General features: G+C 58.6%; 2 protein-coding genes across 8 annotated transcripts; one reads left to right on the top strand and one right to left on the bottom strand.

The window, feature by feature from the left end:
- The first annotated feature begins 3 nt into the window (after positions 1-3).
- Positions 4-3,184, top strand: PUSL1 (pseudouridine synthase like 1). Of its 6 annotated transcripts, none has more exons than XM_082418213.1 (8): positions 5-223; positions 496-553; positions 665-852; positions 1,012-1,161; positions 1,250-1,423; positions 2,199-2,253; positions 2,333-2,495; positions 2,847-3,184. In XM_082418213.1, the coding sequence occupies exons 1-8, from the start codon at positions 159-161 to the stop codon at positions 3,176-3,178; spliced, it is 1,185 nt and encodes a 394-aa protein (XP_082274339.1). In that variant the 5' UTR covers positions 5-158; the 3' UTR covers positions 3,179-3,184. The 6 variants fall into 6 exon arrangements, with proteins under 6 accessions (XP_082274343.1, XP_082274339.1, XP_082274344.1 ...); XM_082418218.1 differs by having other exon boundaries at positions 2,824-3,007; XM_082418214.1 differs by lacking the exon at positions 1,012-1,161.
- INTS11 (integrator complex subunit 11) lies at positions 3,089-15,980 on the bottom strand. 2 transcript variants are annotated; one of them, XM_082417898.1, is made up of 17 exons: positions 15,823-15,980; positions 12,837-12,934; positions 12,415-12,488; positions 11,871-12,099; positions 6,729-6,827; positions 6,607-6,641; positions 6,194-6,332; positions 5,673-5,737; positions 5,316-5,505; positions 5,069-5,152; positions 4,560-4,649; positions 4,292-4,454; positions 4,073-4,180; positions 3,922-3,983; positions 3,709-3,851; positions 3,486-3,615; positions 3,089-3,402 (listed from the first exon to the last, which is right to left on the bottom strand). In XM_082417898.1, the coding sequence occupies exons 1-17, from the start codon at positions 15,848-15,850 to the stop codon at positions 3,340-3,342; spliced, it is 1,800 nt and encodes a 599-aa protein (XP_082274024.1). In that variant the 5' UTR covers positions 15,851-15,980; the 3' UTR covers positions 3,089-3,339. The 2 variants fall into 2 exon arrangements, with proteins under 2 accessions (XP_082274024.1, XP_082274025.1); XM_082417899.1 differs by having other exon boundaries at positions 6,224-6,332.
- Positions 15,981-16,055: the final 75 nt, after the last annotated feature.

Genomic DNA, 16,055 nt, shown 5'->3' with positions numbered 1-16,055 from the left:
GCAGGCGCGGGAGCGGCTGGGGAGGGGGGGCGTGACCAGGCTGGGCGCGCGGGCGCGCGCGGGCGCAGCCCCACGTGCCGTCCCAGTCCGCCTGGCGCTCCGTGGCGTCCGGTTCCGCCTGGCCCTCCGCCTGCCCCGATGCCGGGTCCGGCCTGGCTATGGGCGCGGGCTCAGTGCGGGCGCGCTACCTCGTGTACTTCCAGTATTTGGGCACGGACTTTAAGTACGTTCTCTGGGCCTCCCACCCGTGCCCGCAATCCCCTCGTGTAGCCCGGCGCCGCGGGGAGCACGCGAGCTCGAGCCGGAGAGCAGCCGACGGCCGGCGCCCGAGGGGTTGGAGGGAGCTAAGTTTAGGGCCCGCACCTCCGGCCTCGGGCCCCGGCCTTCCGGGAATGGAACGGCCGCCTTTGGCCGCAGAAGACGGAACGGGCGGGGTCCGGGGCGGGGCGGGGCGGGGCGGCCTCGCGCGCTAATCTCCGCCCGCCCTGCCCACAGCGGGGTCGCGGCAGTCAGGGGCGCCCAGCACGCCATCGGAGTCCAGAACTACCTGGAGGTGAGCTCCGCCGGCCCGCGCCAGGGAGGGGGGAGGGAGGAGGGCGACCCGGGGGAGGGGCAGATGGGAGCCCCGCCCGCGGCCTCTGTGCGCCCCTCCCACCCCCCTCAGGAGGCCGCAGAGCGGCTGAACTCGGTGGTGCCGGTAAAGTTCACTATCTCCAGCCGCACGGATGCTGGGGTCCATGCCCTGAGCAACGCGGCGCACCTGGACGTCCAGCGCCGCTCAGGCCTGCCCCCCTTCTCCCCTGAAGTCCTGATGGAAGCCCTCAACACCCACCTGAGGCACCCGGCCATCCGGTAAGCACCTCTCTGCTCTCCCGGAACTCGTCCACTATGGTGGAGGCGGGAGGTGAAGAAGGACTCTGTATCTGGACAGAACTCCTTGGGGGTGATGGCAGAGATGCCAGGGTGTCACATGGACGGGGCAGGGGGTTATTCCTGGCCTTGTTCCCACAGGGTACTGCAGGCTTTCCGTGTGCCCAGCCACTTCCATGCCCGCCACGCAGCCACGTCCAGGACCTACCTGTACCGCCTGGTTACCGGCTGCCGCAGGCCTGACCAGCTGCCCGTGTTTGAACGAAACCGGTGCTGGGCGCTTCGGGCTGAGTGAGTGGGTGTGAAAGTGAGTCTGAGGGGCTTGCCAGGCTCGCCTGGCCGGCCATTCGCTCCTGACCACTCACCTGGCTCCCTGCAGCTGCTTAGACGTGGCTGCCATGCGGGAGGCCGCCCAGCACCTCCTGGGGACACATGATTTCAGGGCCTTCCAGTCGGCGGGCAGCCCGGCCACCAGCCCGGTGCGCACCCTGCGCCGAGCCTCCGTGTCCCCCGACCCTGCCGGCAGCCCCTTTGTCCTCCCCGAGGAGAGCAGGTGAGAAGGGCAGCCTACACTCTGGTCTGGAGGCTGCAAAGGCTGGATTTAGTTCCAGCACCTTCCCTGGTGGTGCACTGGGGGCTCCCTGGGCACCCGTCCAGCCTTGGCGGAGAAGGAGGTGCCGGTCAGCCGAGTGGTGTGGCCCCAACACCCGTGAGCCTGCAGCTGTGCCCTCCCCTGGGCTAGGGTCCTGCCAGGCCGGGGGGGCAGAGGGCAGAGAAGGCTGCCTGCCCTGCCGAGCTCACTGCCTCGTGGATGGATCCAGGCGGTCGGTGGAAAGACTCCACTGGGGGAGAAGCACCAGGCCAGTGGTTCGGGCCCAGGCTGGCAGGGGGTTGGTTCCACTGCCCCCAGCACTGTCCCAGGGGCCTCCGGCCAGACCGCAGCTACTGACTTCCAGAGCCTTCCCACTTAGGCCCAGCACTGAAGGGAGGAGGAACTTTGCACAGCCAGCTTCCAAGCCTCCGACTCCTGCTAAAGAGCCCAAGCCTCAGGGCCTGAGTCCCTGGGAGAGGAGCTGGCCACACCACCTCCCTCGCCACCCCCGAGCCCACGCCAGGACCTCGGCCTCCTCCTGCAGCCAAGACCCCGGAGGCGCTGCTGTCCCCGCTCCCAAGCAGCAGTCCTCTGGCTTTAGCCTCCCTTCCACCGGTTTCATCTACAAGGGGTTGGGGGGAGTAGGTGGGGGCCCCTGGGTTGGCACGCGGGGAGACCACACTGGAGGGTTGAGGCTGCCCTGAGGCCCAGACCTCATGGGCACCTGTGTCCCCAGGCGGTTACGGTTCTGGAGCCTGGAGTTTGAGAGCCAGTCCTTCCTATACAGACAGGTGGGCTGTGTCCTGGGGCCCTGCCGGGGGTGGGGCCTGGGGCTCAGGTGGCTGCAGCAGTCTTCATCTTGGGTCACAGGTGCGGAGAATGACATCTGTGCTGGTGGCCGTGGGGCTGGGGGCTTTGATGCCTGATCAGGTGAAGGTGATTGTGGAGAGCCAGGACCCCCTGGGCAGGCACCAGAGCCGTGTGGCTCCCGCCCACGGCTTGTTCCTGAAGGCGGTGCTCTACGAGGGCTTCGGTAAGAGGTGGTGGCGTGGAGAGGTCCCTGCTTGTACCCTGTTGACTGACGGCCCCCTCCCAAGGCTGAGTCCTTGCCGCGGGAGGGGCTCTCAGTGGCAGTGCTGTCCCAGCCTGTGGCCAAGAGGAAAGCCAGAGCCCAGCAGCCCAAGCCCCAGCCTGGCCCTGTGGGGAGGGAGGCTGAGAGGGCGTTCCAGAAGGCAGCAGAGGGTAGAGAGGGGCTTGAACTCTGGGGCGAAGGCAGGGGGCTCTGCAGTCCTGCTGAAGGCTCTGGCCTGGCCCCTGCAGAGACTGTCACGCCCCCAGGATGACCTGGGGTCTGTTCACAGGTCCTGCCTCTATGTGCCCTCAGAGTCCACAGCACGGAGGTCACAGGTGACCCCTGATACGCAGCAAGGTCAGGGCAGCCGTGGCACGCTAGGCCCAGCTGCTGGACGCTCCCAGCTCTGTACACCACCGTGCATCACACGCGGACCACGGCAGGCCCCACGCCTCCTGTCAGCCTGGACCTGCCACAAGTCCCCGCCTGCCCGGGTGGGCTGCCAGTGGTGGGGTGCAGGAGACAAGCGCAAGCACCGGAAAGCGAGACCCCCAAACAGCCTGTGGTGGTTTTTACTGGAAATCAACACCCCAGGAGCCCCCCCCCCCATCTCCTGGGCGCCCAGGAGCAGAAATAAAAAGTGAAAAGCCCCCCAGGTCCGTTTCTTTCTTCGGCCAAAAGCAGCCACTCGGGCAGGTGTGTGGCACCGTGGTCTCTGCACAGATGAGGGTCGTAGCCAGCTGTGGGCTCCACACCCGAGAACACAGGGAAGACCCAGGGTGCACACGGTCCTGGCAGCGGGGCCTCAGCTGGCCTGGGGCAGGCCCTTCTTGAGCAGAGACGTGAGATAGCTTCCCAGCTCCTCGTCCTACAGCCACAGGCAAGAGGGGCCGTTGGTCCAGGTGAGGCAGCCCAGGGTAACGGGGTGACCCCACCAGTCCCTCACCTTACCTGGTAGGTCCAGGAGACCAGCAGCACCTTGGTGCCTGGGTCCTCCGAGTGGGCAGCGGCCTGAATGAGGATGGACTCCACGGTCACGGAGCCGTCAGGAAGGTGCTGCACGCAGTGGTCCTTGAGGACGCTGCGGGGAGGCACGGTGAGCCCCTGCCCGGCGCCCCCCTGGCGCCCCGGCGCCCCGCCCCCCGGGTCTGGACGGCGCGGCCGCCGCGTCTACCTCTTCAGGTGGCTGTACACGCGCACGGCTGTCTCCTGCTCTTTGCGCGTGTCGTGCAGGTGCACACGGCAGGTGAAGCGCAGCTGGTGCTCGGCCAGGCCCAGCTCCTTGAGGGCCTGCTCTGAGGACACAAGCCGGAAGTTCTGTGGGGCAAGGGCAGGTCAGGGACGGCGGGGGCGGCCCCCACCGCCCCCAGTGATGGTGGGCACTCACACTGTCCTTCATGATCAGGGTGCCATGCAAGAGCCGGGGCTTCTTGGCGTCAGGGAGCAGCCCTGTGGGGAAGGGGCAGCGGTCGGAGCTGTCAGCGGGGCCACCTGCCCAGCAGCCGCCCTGCCCCCGCTCAGCGGGCCCTGCCACTCACCCTGCGCCATCTCCCGCTTCAGCAGCCCCAGAGAGACGCCCACGGGGATGCTGGGGCTCGTGGGCAGCGTCACCGTCTCGCCGTTGGCCGGCATGTAGCAGCTGACCCCTGGGCCAGGGTGTGGAGAGAACCTCAGTCCAGGCTGGCGGGCCCCGCCTGCACCAACCCTGCCCGCATACCCTCCGTATCACCCAGCCCGCCCTGGCCTGGGCTGCCTACGGAATTCCTGCTCGATCTTCTGCTTCAGAAACTCCATCTTCTTGGCCTCGCCGTGCACCAACAGCACGTTCTCCGGCTCTGCCTGACCCACCAGCTGCATGATGCCCTTGGCGTCCGCGTGGGCGCTGAAGGACATGTACTCCACCTGCATCTTGACCTCCAGCTGTGGCATCACGGCAGGCAAGCCATCAGCACAGGCGGTGGCTCCGAGGGCCGCCCCCCCCCCAAAGAGGGTCCACAGAGCTGGTGAGGGAGGGTGAGGACTCACCACCTGCCGCCCCTCCATCTCCAGCTTGCGCTGCCCGCTGAGGATCTTGTGGCCCACGGTGCCCTGCACGCAGTAGCCGGGCATGATGACCTGCAGGAGGGATGGACGGACGAGCAGCTCCCCTGCACCCCCTGCCTACCACCTCGGGGCTTCCTCCCGGGACGCTCCCCCCACCCGGCCCTCTGCCCACCTGAACCCAAACCCTTGGGGGAGGCCCCTCCCCCTTCCAGGCCCCACTGCAGACCAAGGCAGGCTCAGGGGTCTCAGCACAAGCCCGCCCAGGCCTGACCCCCATGACGGCTACTCAGGAAGCCGGGGGCTTTCTTGCCTGGTGCAGACGGGCCAAGACACAGCAAGAGTCTGAGCCTGGGTCCGACACCAGTCCCCACGGTACCAAGCCTCCTCCTCCTCCTCCTGACAGCAGCAACGTCCCCCCAGCCAGGGGGAGCCCCTGCCCCTCAACCTCACCAGCCCTCCAGGGAACCGGCCCTGGAGCCCAGACCCCTCACCATGTTCTTCTCGTTCCCTGCCCACTTCCTGAAGATCTGTAGGGACTGGCCGGCATGCAGCATCCCCGGGGTGGCAAACACGACCTTCGGGGCAGGTGTGGGGACAGTCAGGGCATCAGATGCCCCCCTGCCCTCAGCCTTCTGACCGCTGGTCTTTCCGGCACAGAGGCGCCCCGCTCCCCTGCGCGACTTGCTGGCAGGGCCCCGGCCCAGCAGAACCCCACCCCCAGCCGGCACTGGGCCGCACCATGGGGCCCGGGCTGTCGGCAAACGCCCGATCGAAGGCCTTGATGTGCTTGAACTCAAACATGTTCCTCTGCACAAAGGTCTTCCGGATCTTCTGGTTGGTCCAGGGGATGAAGAGCTTGTAGTAGTGGTTGGCCTTCTCCGTCAGGCCCGTGGAGAAGTAGATGGGGGCCTTCAGGTCCATGCGCTCCCTGTGGAGGACGGGGCTGGTGGGGAGGCTGCCGGGGCAGGGCTGGCCTGCAGCCCCCATGTGCCCTCAGCCTGGGCTGGGTCCAGTGCCAGGAAGGGCGCTCCCCACCCTCTCTCACCCCACAGCCAGCAGGGCAGGGCCTCCAGAAACCGTCCCGGCCACACCTACCAGAAGGTCTCCAGCAGGATGCAGAGCTCCTGAGCGCGGCCCAGCGCAAACACGGGGATCAGCACCTGCAGGGGGTGGGGGTGGGAGGCCAGCTCGGGAGAAACCCCTGGCCACGCCGCCCAGCCATCGAGTCCACAGCTGTGCACAGTGGCGGACAGTTGCTCCCTGTGGCCACCTTCTGAGAAGACCAGCCCTGCCAGCAGCTCTGATGGCCGGAGGCCCCATGCAGACTGCGGGCAGCCCCCCACATTCTGTCCCAGCACAGCCTGCCCAAAAGTGACGATGGTGGACGCTCTGGCCAGCCCTTCATTGGGATCTGAGACACGAGCGGTAGATGAGCCCCCGCTAAAGGGTCTTCAGGGGAATTTGTCTTCCCAGTGCTGAGCAAACCTTCCTCTCTCTGTGCCCAGAACACAGCACCCCTGCCCCTGACCACATGCCGGGGCAGCCGAAAGACCCGTGCAGCGTGGCCAGAGGCACACAGCCAGCCCCGCCTGGGGCACCCGCCGCCCACCAGCTACCTTCCCGCCACGCTCCACGGTCTCATGGACCTTCTTTAGGAAGTCTCGCTCCCGGCAGCGCTTAGAGTCTCGGATGGTGGTGGCGTACGTGGATTCTGTGATGAGCAGGTTGGGGCGGCACTTGTCAATCCAGGCGGCTCTAGAACACAGGGGTGTGTGGCCAGAGTGGACAGTCCACACGGTGGCGAGGCTGTACACAGCCATGGCCCTCCTGGACCCTCCAGCAGGCAGCCTGCCTCCTCTGCACAGGCCCAGGCCGCCGTCGAATGACACAGGCAGCACTTGAGGGGACAGGAGAACAGCCGGGGACAATGACCCACAGACGGCTCCGGAAGCCGGCACACCCCTCAGGGTCCCTGTACCCCTGGGGGGACCCGCCCAATAGGATGAAACAAATGTACTGGCCTACTTACCCCAAATGCCGGTCTGGGGTCATGTTATAATCCCCCTGGCAAAGAATGTGGCAATGAGGAGGGTGCCTCCTTCCTCTGCCTGGCCAGCCAGCCCTTCCTGTGCCCCGAGTGCTTCCACTGACCGTGTACACCACAGACTCTGAGCCCACTTTAATCTGGAACATGGCCGCCCCCAGCACGTGGCCCGCATAGTAAGCCTTGATTTCCAGCTCATCGTCCACCTACAGAGAAGAGGGCTGACCTCAGGTCTGCAGGCTGTGCCGAGCAGAGGGCAGAGGGGCAGGGAGGTGGAGCCTGGGGCAGTGGTGGACGCAAGTTGATGACATCATTCTAGCCTTTCATCATCCCTGTTTTTTCATACACGACATCCAGTTCTCAATCAAAAGCAGACACAAGAGATGAGACAATAGGGATGGAAAGAAGAGGAACAACAGTCCAGAGAAGCAGATTCAGGGCTCCTGGAGTTTTCAGACACAGGCTTTAAAAGGATTGTGATTAAAATATTCAGAGAGAGAAAGAATTAAGAATGTTGGCAAAAAACTAGAAACTATTAAAAACAGTGGAAACTGTAAAACCAGAGACTATAATAACCCAAGTTAAGGATTCAAAAGAGCCATACTATCCCAGGCAACCTATATATTCAATGTAATCCTTATCAAAATACCAGTGGCATTTTTCACAGAACTGAAACAAATAATTTTAAAATTTGTGTGGAAACACAAAAGATGCCAAATAGCCACAAGAATCCTAACAAAAACCGGAGCTGAAGGAATCACGCTCCCTGACTTTATACTACAAAGCTACAGTCATCAAAACTGCATGGTAAAGGAAATCGGAGCTGGAACAATCAGGCTCCCTGACTTCAGAGTATACTACAAAGCTACAGTAATCAAAATAGTATGGTACTGGCACAAAAACAGAAATATAGATCAATGGAACAGGACAGAAAGCCCAGGAATAAACCCACGCACCTATGGTCAATTAATCTATGACAAAAGAGGCAAGAATATACAATGGAGAAAAGACAGTTTCTTCAATAAATAGTGCTAGGAAAACTGGACAGCTACATATAAAAGAATGAAATTAGAACATTCTCTAACACCATACACGAAAATAAACTCAAAATGGATTAAAGACCTAAATGTAAGACCAAATACTATAAAACTCCTAGAAGAAAACATAGGCAGAACACTCTGACATAAATACCAGCGGTATTTTTTTTTGGATCCACCTCCTACAGTAATGGAAATAAAAACAAACAAATGGAACCTAATTAAATTAAAAGCTTTTGCACAGGGACTTCCCTGGTGGCACAGTGGTTAAGACTCCGCGCTCCCAATGCAGGGGAACCGGGTTCGATCCCTGGTCGGGGAACTAGATCCCCCATGCATGCTGCAACTAAGAGTTCACATGCCACAACTAAGGAGCTGGCGAGCTGCAACTAAGGAGCCCACCTGCCACAAGTAAGACCCGGCATAACCAAGTAAATAATTAATTAATTTTTTTAAAAAAGGATTCTCTGTTATTAAAACAAAACAAAACAAACAAACTTTTACACAGCAAAGGAAACCATAAACAAAACAAACACAACCTACAGAACAGGAGAAAACATCTGCGTATGATGTAACCAAAAGCATATTAATCTCCAAAATATACAAACAGCTCATGCAGCGCCATATCAAAAAAACAAACAACCCAATCAAAAAATGGAAGGAAGATCTAAACAGACATACAGATGACCAAGAGGCACATGAAAAGATGCTCAACACCACTAATTAATACAGAAATGCAGGGACTTCCCTGATGGCACAGTGGTTTAGAATCCAAGCTCCCAATGCAGGGGGCCTGGGTTCAATCCCTGATCAGGGAACTAGACCCCACATGCATGCCACGACTAAGGAGCCCGCTGGCCACAACTAAGGAGCACACGTGCTGCAACTAAGGAGCAGGCGAGCCACATCTAAGGAGCCCACCGGCCGCGACTAAGACCAGGTGCAACCAAATAAATAAATAAATAAAATATATTTTTTTAAAAACACAGAAATGCAAATCAAAACTACAATGAGGGGGGCTTCCCTGGTGGCTCAGTGGTTAAGAATCCACCTGCCAATGCAGGGGACACGGGTTCGAGCCCTGGTCTGGGAAGATCCCACATGCCGTGGAGCAACTAAGCCCATGTGCCACAACTACTGAGCCTGCGCTCTAGAGCCCGCGAGCCACAAATACTGAGCCCATGTGCCACAACTACTGAAGCCCGTGTGCCTAGAGCCCGTGCTCCAGAACAAGAGAAGCCATGGTAATGAAAGGCCTGCGCACCTCAACGAAAAGTAGCCCCCGCTCGCCGCAACTAGAGAAAACCCGCACGCAGCAACGAAAACCCAAAGCAGCCAAAAATAATATAAATAAATAAATTCTAAAAAATTAAAAATAAAAACAATGAGGTAAAAAAAAAAAAAAACAAAAACAATGAGGTACCACCTCACACTGGTCAAAATGGTCATCATCAAAAAGTCTACAAATAATAAACGCTGGAGAGGGTGTGGAGAAAAGGGAACCGTCCTACACTGTTGGTGGGAATGTAAAATGGTGCAGCCACTACAGAGAACAGTATGGAGATTCCTCAAAAAACTAAAAATAGAGTTGCCATATGATCCTGCAACCCTACTCCTGGGCATATATCCAGAGAAAACCATTATTCAAAAAGATAAATGGACCCCAACGTTCACTGCAGTGCTATTTACGATAGCCAAGATATGGAAGCAACCTAAATGACCATCGACAAATGAATGGACAAAGAAGATGTGGTACAAGGACTTCCCTGGTGGTCCAGTGGTTAAGGATCCACCTGCCAATGCAGGGGACACGGGTTCGATCCCTGGTCCAGGAAGATCCCACATGCCGCGGAGCAACTTAAGCCCATGCGCCACAACTACTGAGCCTGCAAGCCACAGCTACTGAGCCCACGTGCCTAGAGCCTGTGCTCCGTAACAAGAGAAGCCCCCACAATGAGAAGCTGACACACCGCAGTGAAGAGTAGCCCCACTCACCACAACTAGAAAAAACCCGCATGGAGCAACAAAGACCCAGCGCAGCCGGGGCGGGGGAGGGAGAAAAAGGGACCTCCCTGGCGGTCCAGTGGTTAAGACTTCACCTTCCAGGGCAGGGGGTGTAGGTTCGATCCCTGGTCGGGGAGCTAAGATCCCACATGCCTCGTGGCTAAAGAACCAAAAACCATAAAAAACAGAAGCAATATTGTAACAAATTCAATAAAGACTTTAAAGTTTAAAGATGTTCCACGTCAAAAGAAAAACAATCTTAAAAAAAAAAAAAAGAAGAAGCTGTGGTACATATATACAGTGGAATACTACTCAGCCATTAAAAAAATGAAATCTTGCCATTTACAGCAACATGGATGGACTTGGAAGGTATTATGCTAAGTGAAATAAGTCAGACAGAAAGACAAATACTGTATGATATCACTTATGTGTGAAATCTAAAAAATACAACAAACTAGTGAATGTAACAAAAAGGAAACAGAGTCACAGACGTAGAGAACAAACTACAAGTGGGGAGAAGGAGGAGACGAAAGGCAAGACAGAGGTGGGGGATTAAGAGGTACAAGCTATTACACACAAAATAAGCTACGAGGATATACTGTACTACAGGGAATATAGCCAATATTTTATAGTAACTATAAATGGAGCATAACCTTTGAAACCTGTGAATCACTATGTTGTCCACCTATAACATATAATATTGTAAATCAATTATATATCAATTAAAAAATGAATTCAACAGACAAATTTAACAACCACTTACATATAACCAAAAAGAGAATTGATGAACTAAAATATCTAGTAGAGGCTATCCAGCATGAAGCACAGAAAGACAAAAGGACGATGAAGGCTCTGGAGAAGCAAGACCTACATTCGGCCTGGACAGAGCAATGGGCAGACCCGGAGGCCTCAAACCTGAGCAGGCGCAACAGGACGAGAACAGGTGGGGCCAGCATAGCACCCCGCCGAAGTCCACAGGAAAGGACATAATCCCACAAGCAGCCAGAGAAAAGATTCTCTTCCAAACAGCAGATGGGAAGACACATTCAAAATACTGATAGTAAACGCTGCCCTAGAATTCCGAACCTAAGGGGAAAAGTCTTCAACATTTGCAGACAAATAAAATTTGAGAGCATTCATCACCAGCAGATCCACAATGGTGTCCTTCATCCCAAATACAAAGTGAAGAACACAGGCAGTAGAGGGGAACAGCGGGAAAAGCAAACAGAGACGGCGCCTGGCAAATCTGACTTTACCAGCATCAGCGGTGAAGTCCCAGGGGTCTCGCACGCTGAGGGAATTAAAATACATGGAAACAAGAGCCAGAGAGTCAGGGGAGGAGTAAATGCATTTGAGGTGCTCTGAGGCTCTTGCATTGTCCAGGAAAGAGGCAAAAGCTCCAAGTACCTTAGAGCTGTGTTGTCATGGATGTGTTTTGTAATCTCTACCACTACAAAAATTATAAAACAATATTTAATTACTTACCAAATAAAAGGAGAAATAGAGTTTTTAAAAATCAATCCAGAAAAAGGCAATAAAGGAAATAAAGCATAGAACAGGCAGCACAAATAAGAAGCAAATGGTAGGAGGATACAGCTAAATCCCAAATATTACCCATACAGTCCAAACCCTCCACCTACAGGACCGGTTATCAGGCTGGATTAAACCCAAACTACTTAAAACGTGACGCAGAAAGAGAGAAAGTACAAAGATGGGCAAGGATGCCCCGTGCAAACGCTAACTAAAGGCGGGGGAGGGGGAACGGTGACCCGTTCACCAGAAAGGTGGGCTCAGAGGTAAGAGTGTCCTTGAGGAGAAATGCACTACTTCATCTCGACAAAAGGTTCAACCAGGATAAGACGACCCCAAATGTTAGACACGTGGTAACAAGCAAAACCCAGACTCTGAGGAGAAGCAGACAACTCCGCGAGCCTTGTGATAAATTTCTCCACATCTGATGTCACTTTCCTGCCTCCTCGCTGGCCCGCGGACAACTGTCACCGAGCCACAGCCCACACTCCGGTCTGCGTCCCGCCCAGCCTGCCCCCCCGCCCCGGCCCCGTCGTGCTCACGTGGCACAGGTGCCCTCTCCCGCCTCTTCAGTGCGCTCAAGCAGAGCCGGGGAGCAGCAGAGGCCCTGCCGAGTGCTGCATCCGCCTCCGGGCAGCTCCCCGCCGGCAACAAAGCGGGGTGCGGGGGGGGCCTGACCTGCACCGTCTGGTGGAGGTGGACGGCCACCACCTTCTTCATACAGTCCTTGATCATCTGGGACGTGAAGAAGTTGGCCTCGCCCTTCTTGTCAACGGCAATCTTGCGGTAGTCCTCCAGCAGGATGGGGCAGATCGCCTGGGTGGGCTGGGTCATGTAGATAGGCCCGTCGTAGCCCACCATCTCGCTGAAGTACGGCAGCGCCCCGCAGTGGTCCAGGTGGAAGTGGCTAGGGAAGCAACACGGGTCAGCCAGGCACGCCCTCCGCACCTCCCCCCGGGGGGCACCCGTCCCCTCGCTCCTCACTGGCTGAGGGCCTGCTGTGCATCAGACGCCGCCCCGAGAGCCGCAGAGCAAGAGGGAGCAAAGGGGACAGCGCGCTGTGGTCCTGGGACTCAGCGCCTGAGCGTCTAGTGATGCCACTGACAAGCCGTTACCCTGGGGTCAGCCTCATGCTCCGGGGAGGAACAAGGAGGGGCTCAGGGGGACACATATCAGGCGTCGCCATTTGGGTGGGTGGGCGGGTCCTGGGGAAGGCGCCCACCTGATGATCACGCAGTCCAGGAAGTCAGTCAGCCGGCCGCTGCGGGTGATGTAAGAAAAGTCAGGGAAGCGCCTCTGTGGGGGGAGGGGAAGCGTCAGGATGCCACCGGGGCTCAGGAGACACTGGGACAGCTGGGGCTGCGGGCACGGCCCCCGGGGGTCAGGCTGAACCTGACCCCCACATCCCCACCCTGCAGGCCCACCGAGACCGCCAACGGCTCAGAGCCTCGGAGCGTGCAGGGAGGGGGTCAGCTGCCCAGCTGGTACCTGAGCCGGCAGCCCCGATCTGGTACAGACCGGCCCCACGCCGGTGCCCCACCTTGCCCCCCTCTGTGGGTCAGAGCCTGAGACTCCGAGGCCCGGGTCCACGTTGGTCATGCCAGGGAGCAGGCTGGGTGGCAGCCGCCCACCCGAGGGACTCACGTCGTCGCTGAAGCCCATGTGCATCCCGCAATCCAGCATGACGTTCTTGCCCGCAATGGAGACCAGGATGCAGCTTCGGCCCACGTCCTGGCCAGCCCCTGAATGGGAGGACGGGTGAGAGGGGCCGCCACGCTCCTCTCCCCGCAACTGCCCCTGCGAGGATGGCCCCAGCCCCAAGGCCAAGGCCCAGCCGCCTGCTCCAGACCCCGAAAGGACCCTCTGGGCCCCGGCCCTGCAGAACCCTCTGCGGCTGCTGTGTGGACGACGTGTGAGGTGAGAAGCATTGCCACCTCTGCACACGGGCAAGGGAAACGCACAGGGAGGGGACAAGGCACCAAGGCCACCTTGGACGCTTCCCCGTGGCGCCTCCAGCCCTCCAGCCGCGGGCCCTGCCACCCACCTCTCGCAGCAGGGGCCCACAGGCTAGAGGCCGGGAGCTGAGTAAGGGGTGCTGGACTGTGGTCCCAGCGCTCAAGAGAGGCAAGCCAGGGCTCCCTGGGGCCTCACCACCCCTCCCAAAACCTTAGCTGGGGCCACATCTGAGCTGTGACCACCAGCCACCTCCTGGTGGTGCCACTGCAGAGGGACACCGTGTGGCTTTAGCCCAGCCACGGGGAAACATGGCCCTAGCTGTTCAGCAATGACCAACTAGAGTGGCCGCAGTACAGACGCCCCACCACTGGGCCCCCTCAGGTACCCCCAGCCCAGACCTTAACCCGAATCCCATCCACAGTCCTGACCTCCAAGCCCTGCCCAGATGCTCCAGGCCCAGCGGGGCATATCCCGGCCACCTCATACGGCCATCTGTCACCTCCTCTAGGGTCTGGGGGCCCAGAAGGAAAGGGACACAGCCTCACAAGGCCTGATGACAGCAAATGACCTATTTTTCATCTTGGATCCTACAAGCCTCCCTCTGCAAGGAACCTTCTGAACCTTCTGTTAGCACCACATACACCAGGGTGACCAGGCCACCGCCCAAAGCGGGCTGCAGCTGGTCCTCAAGAAGCTTCAGTCACCTGTGACAACGGCAGGTGAGAGCAGCCACGAGCTTCACCTGTGTGCCTCAGGCAGCCCAGCCACAGACAGTGGCCTCGAGGTCTCTCACAGGCCTGCTGCCCCCACCAGGATGTGAGCTCCCTGAGGGCAGGGTCTCAGCCTGCTTCCTATTGCACCTCCAGCACCAAGCCATGCCCCGCTCAGAGGCACTGCAGATATGTGTGGGAGGGAGAAGGGCCGCCCCTCTTCACAGACAAGGATGTGAAGTCCCAGAAGTCACGGGATCCGCCCACGGCACATGACTCCTAAGCGTGGGGCCAGGGACAGTTTTCCGGACTCCGGAGCTCAGCTCTGAGGCACTGGCCGCCTGCTCCCAACAGGAACACCCACAACAATCCCAGGGAGTAAAGACAGTGGCCCAAACTGGGCAGGAGAGGTGGGGACAGAGCCTGGGACACACAGGAGGGTGGGAAGAAAACAAGGAGACACGTGGCCGCGAGGAGTTTAGGTTCCAGATGTGGTGTGTGTGTGTGTGTGTGTGTGTGTGTGTGTCCAAGAACACGGACAATTACCACCTAGATAAACTTGCATTCGGGGAGATCAGCGCCTCAGGGAAAAGTAAAGCAGGGAAGGGCACACAAACTTCCAGTCCTCCCAGAGAAGACGAATTCCGAGCAGGGTGGAGAGGGAGAGCTGGGATGAGAGGGGCAGCTGTGCAAAGGCCCTGTGGTGGGAGAGACCAAGGGGGTCGAGAGGCAGAAACTGGCAAAGGCAGATGGTGAAGCAGAAGTAGTTCTGCTCTGATGGTGCCGTGGCTGAGTGACCTTGGGGGCACACCCAGGTGCAGATCTGGGGTAGACGAAGCAGTAAAAAGATAGGATCATTCAAGAATGAGCGGTGACGGAGCAACTAAGCCCGTGCGCCACAACTACTGAGCCTGCGCTCTAGAGCCCGTGAGCCACAACTACTGAGTCCGTGTGCCACAACTACGGAAGCCCGCGTGCCTAGAGCCCGTGCTCCACAACAAGAGAAGCCACCACAATGAGAAGCCCACGCACTGCAACCAAGAGTAGACCCCGCTCGCCACAACTAGAGAAAGCCCGCGCCCAACAATGAAGACCCAACGCAGTCAAATAAATAAATAATAAATAAATAAATAAATAAATAAATAAACCTTAAAAATAAAAAAAAAGAGGATGAGCGGTGAGAAAGGGGCCACCTGGGAAAGAGTCAGGCTGGAAGGAGGATCCTGTAGAGGCCCCTGGAGAAGAACCAGGCGCAGGGAGAGCGCGGGGCTGAAGCAGCCAGAGGAGACCCGGAGCCAACAGCTAGGAGAGGCCGTGGGGGTGACGACACCTTTAGTGGGGTAGGATGTGCGCTGTGACCCAGCAGGCCAGGGCAGGGGTGTTCACTGCAGCTGTCAACAGCTCAGTGTCCACGCTGGGGGCTGGGTGGGCTACTTTGAGGAGAGCTCACCACAAAAGAAAGGATGTGGAGCTGCGGGGGACATCCCTAGAAGATGCTTCCAACACACGGCCAGGGCTGGGGGCAGGTTCCCGAAAAGCCCCTGGCACGTGTGCACGGAGACCCCCAGCTGTTTCTGATTCTGAGCGATCTTTCCTCCTTCGCACTGTTCTGTACTGTTTGAGCCTTTAAACTGTGCACTTACATCTTTTGCAAAAAGCAAAGTTTGGGGATGCTGGTTTTTTTTTTTAACGCTGCGGCGGTCAAGTAAAACAAGGGCTGACTTGGGGTGGACCGCAAACGGGTAAACGGGTAAACGGAGGCTGCAGGGAAGTGGGACGCGAGACAGATGGAGGAGGTGGAAGGGCAGGAAGTGGCGAGGATGCAGAAGCAGAAGAAAGGCGCCCTAAGCACCGGCTCCGGGCAGGGGGCCGCGCGCCGAGGACGACACGTCCCGGGGTCCCCGGCCCTCCGAGCCTCCCACCGGCCTTCTTCGGGCGCTCCTCCCCCGCCGCGCCGCACTCACCCAGGGGCGTGACCCTGATCTCGGGCATCCTGTCGGGCGCGCTCAGCGAGCCGGCGGAACCACCACTACCTCACGAAACCCGGGCGCCTGCATCCCGGACGCCCCCATGCGCCTCCGACTCGCGGCGACACACTGCGCAAGCGCAACCCCAAAGGCGCCAGCTTCCGGCGCGCCCGACGGAAACGCGGGCCCGCGCATCGGACCTTCTGATTGGGCGGCCGGCAGCCAATCCC

Source organism: Balaenoptera physalus, assembly GCF_965194825.1.
Source record: "Balaenoptera physalus genome assembly, chromosome: 1".
NCBI lineage: Eukaryota > Metazoa > Chordata > Mammalia > Artiodactyla > Balaenopteridae > Balaenoptera > Balaenoptera physalus.
Note: the sequence above shows the minus strand (reverse complement) of the source record. Positions and strands in the feature narration are given on the sequence as shown.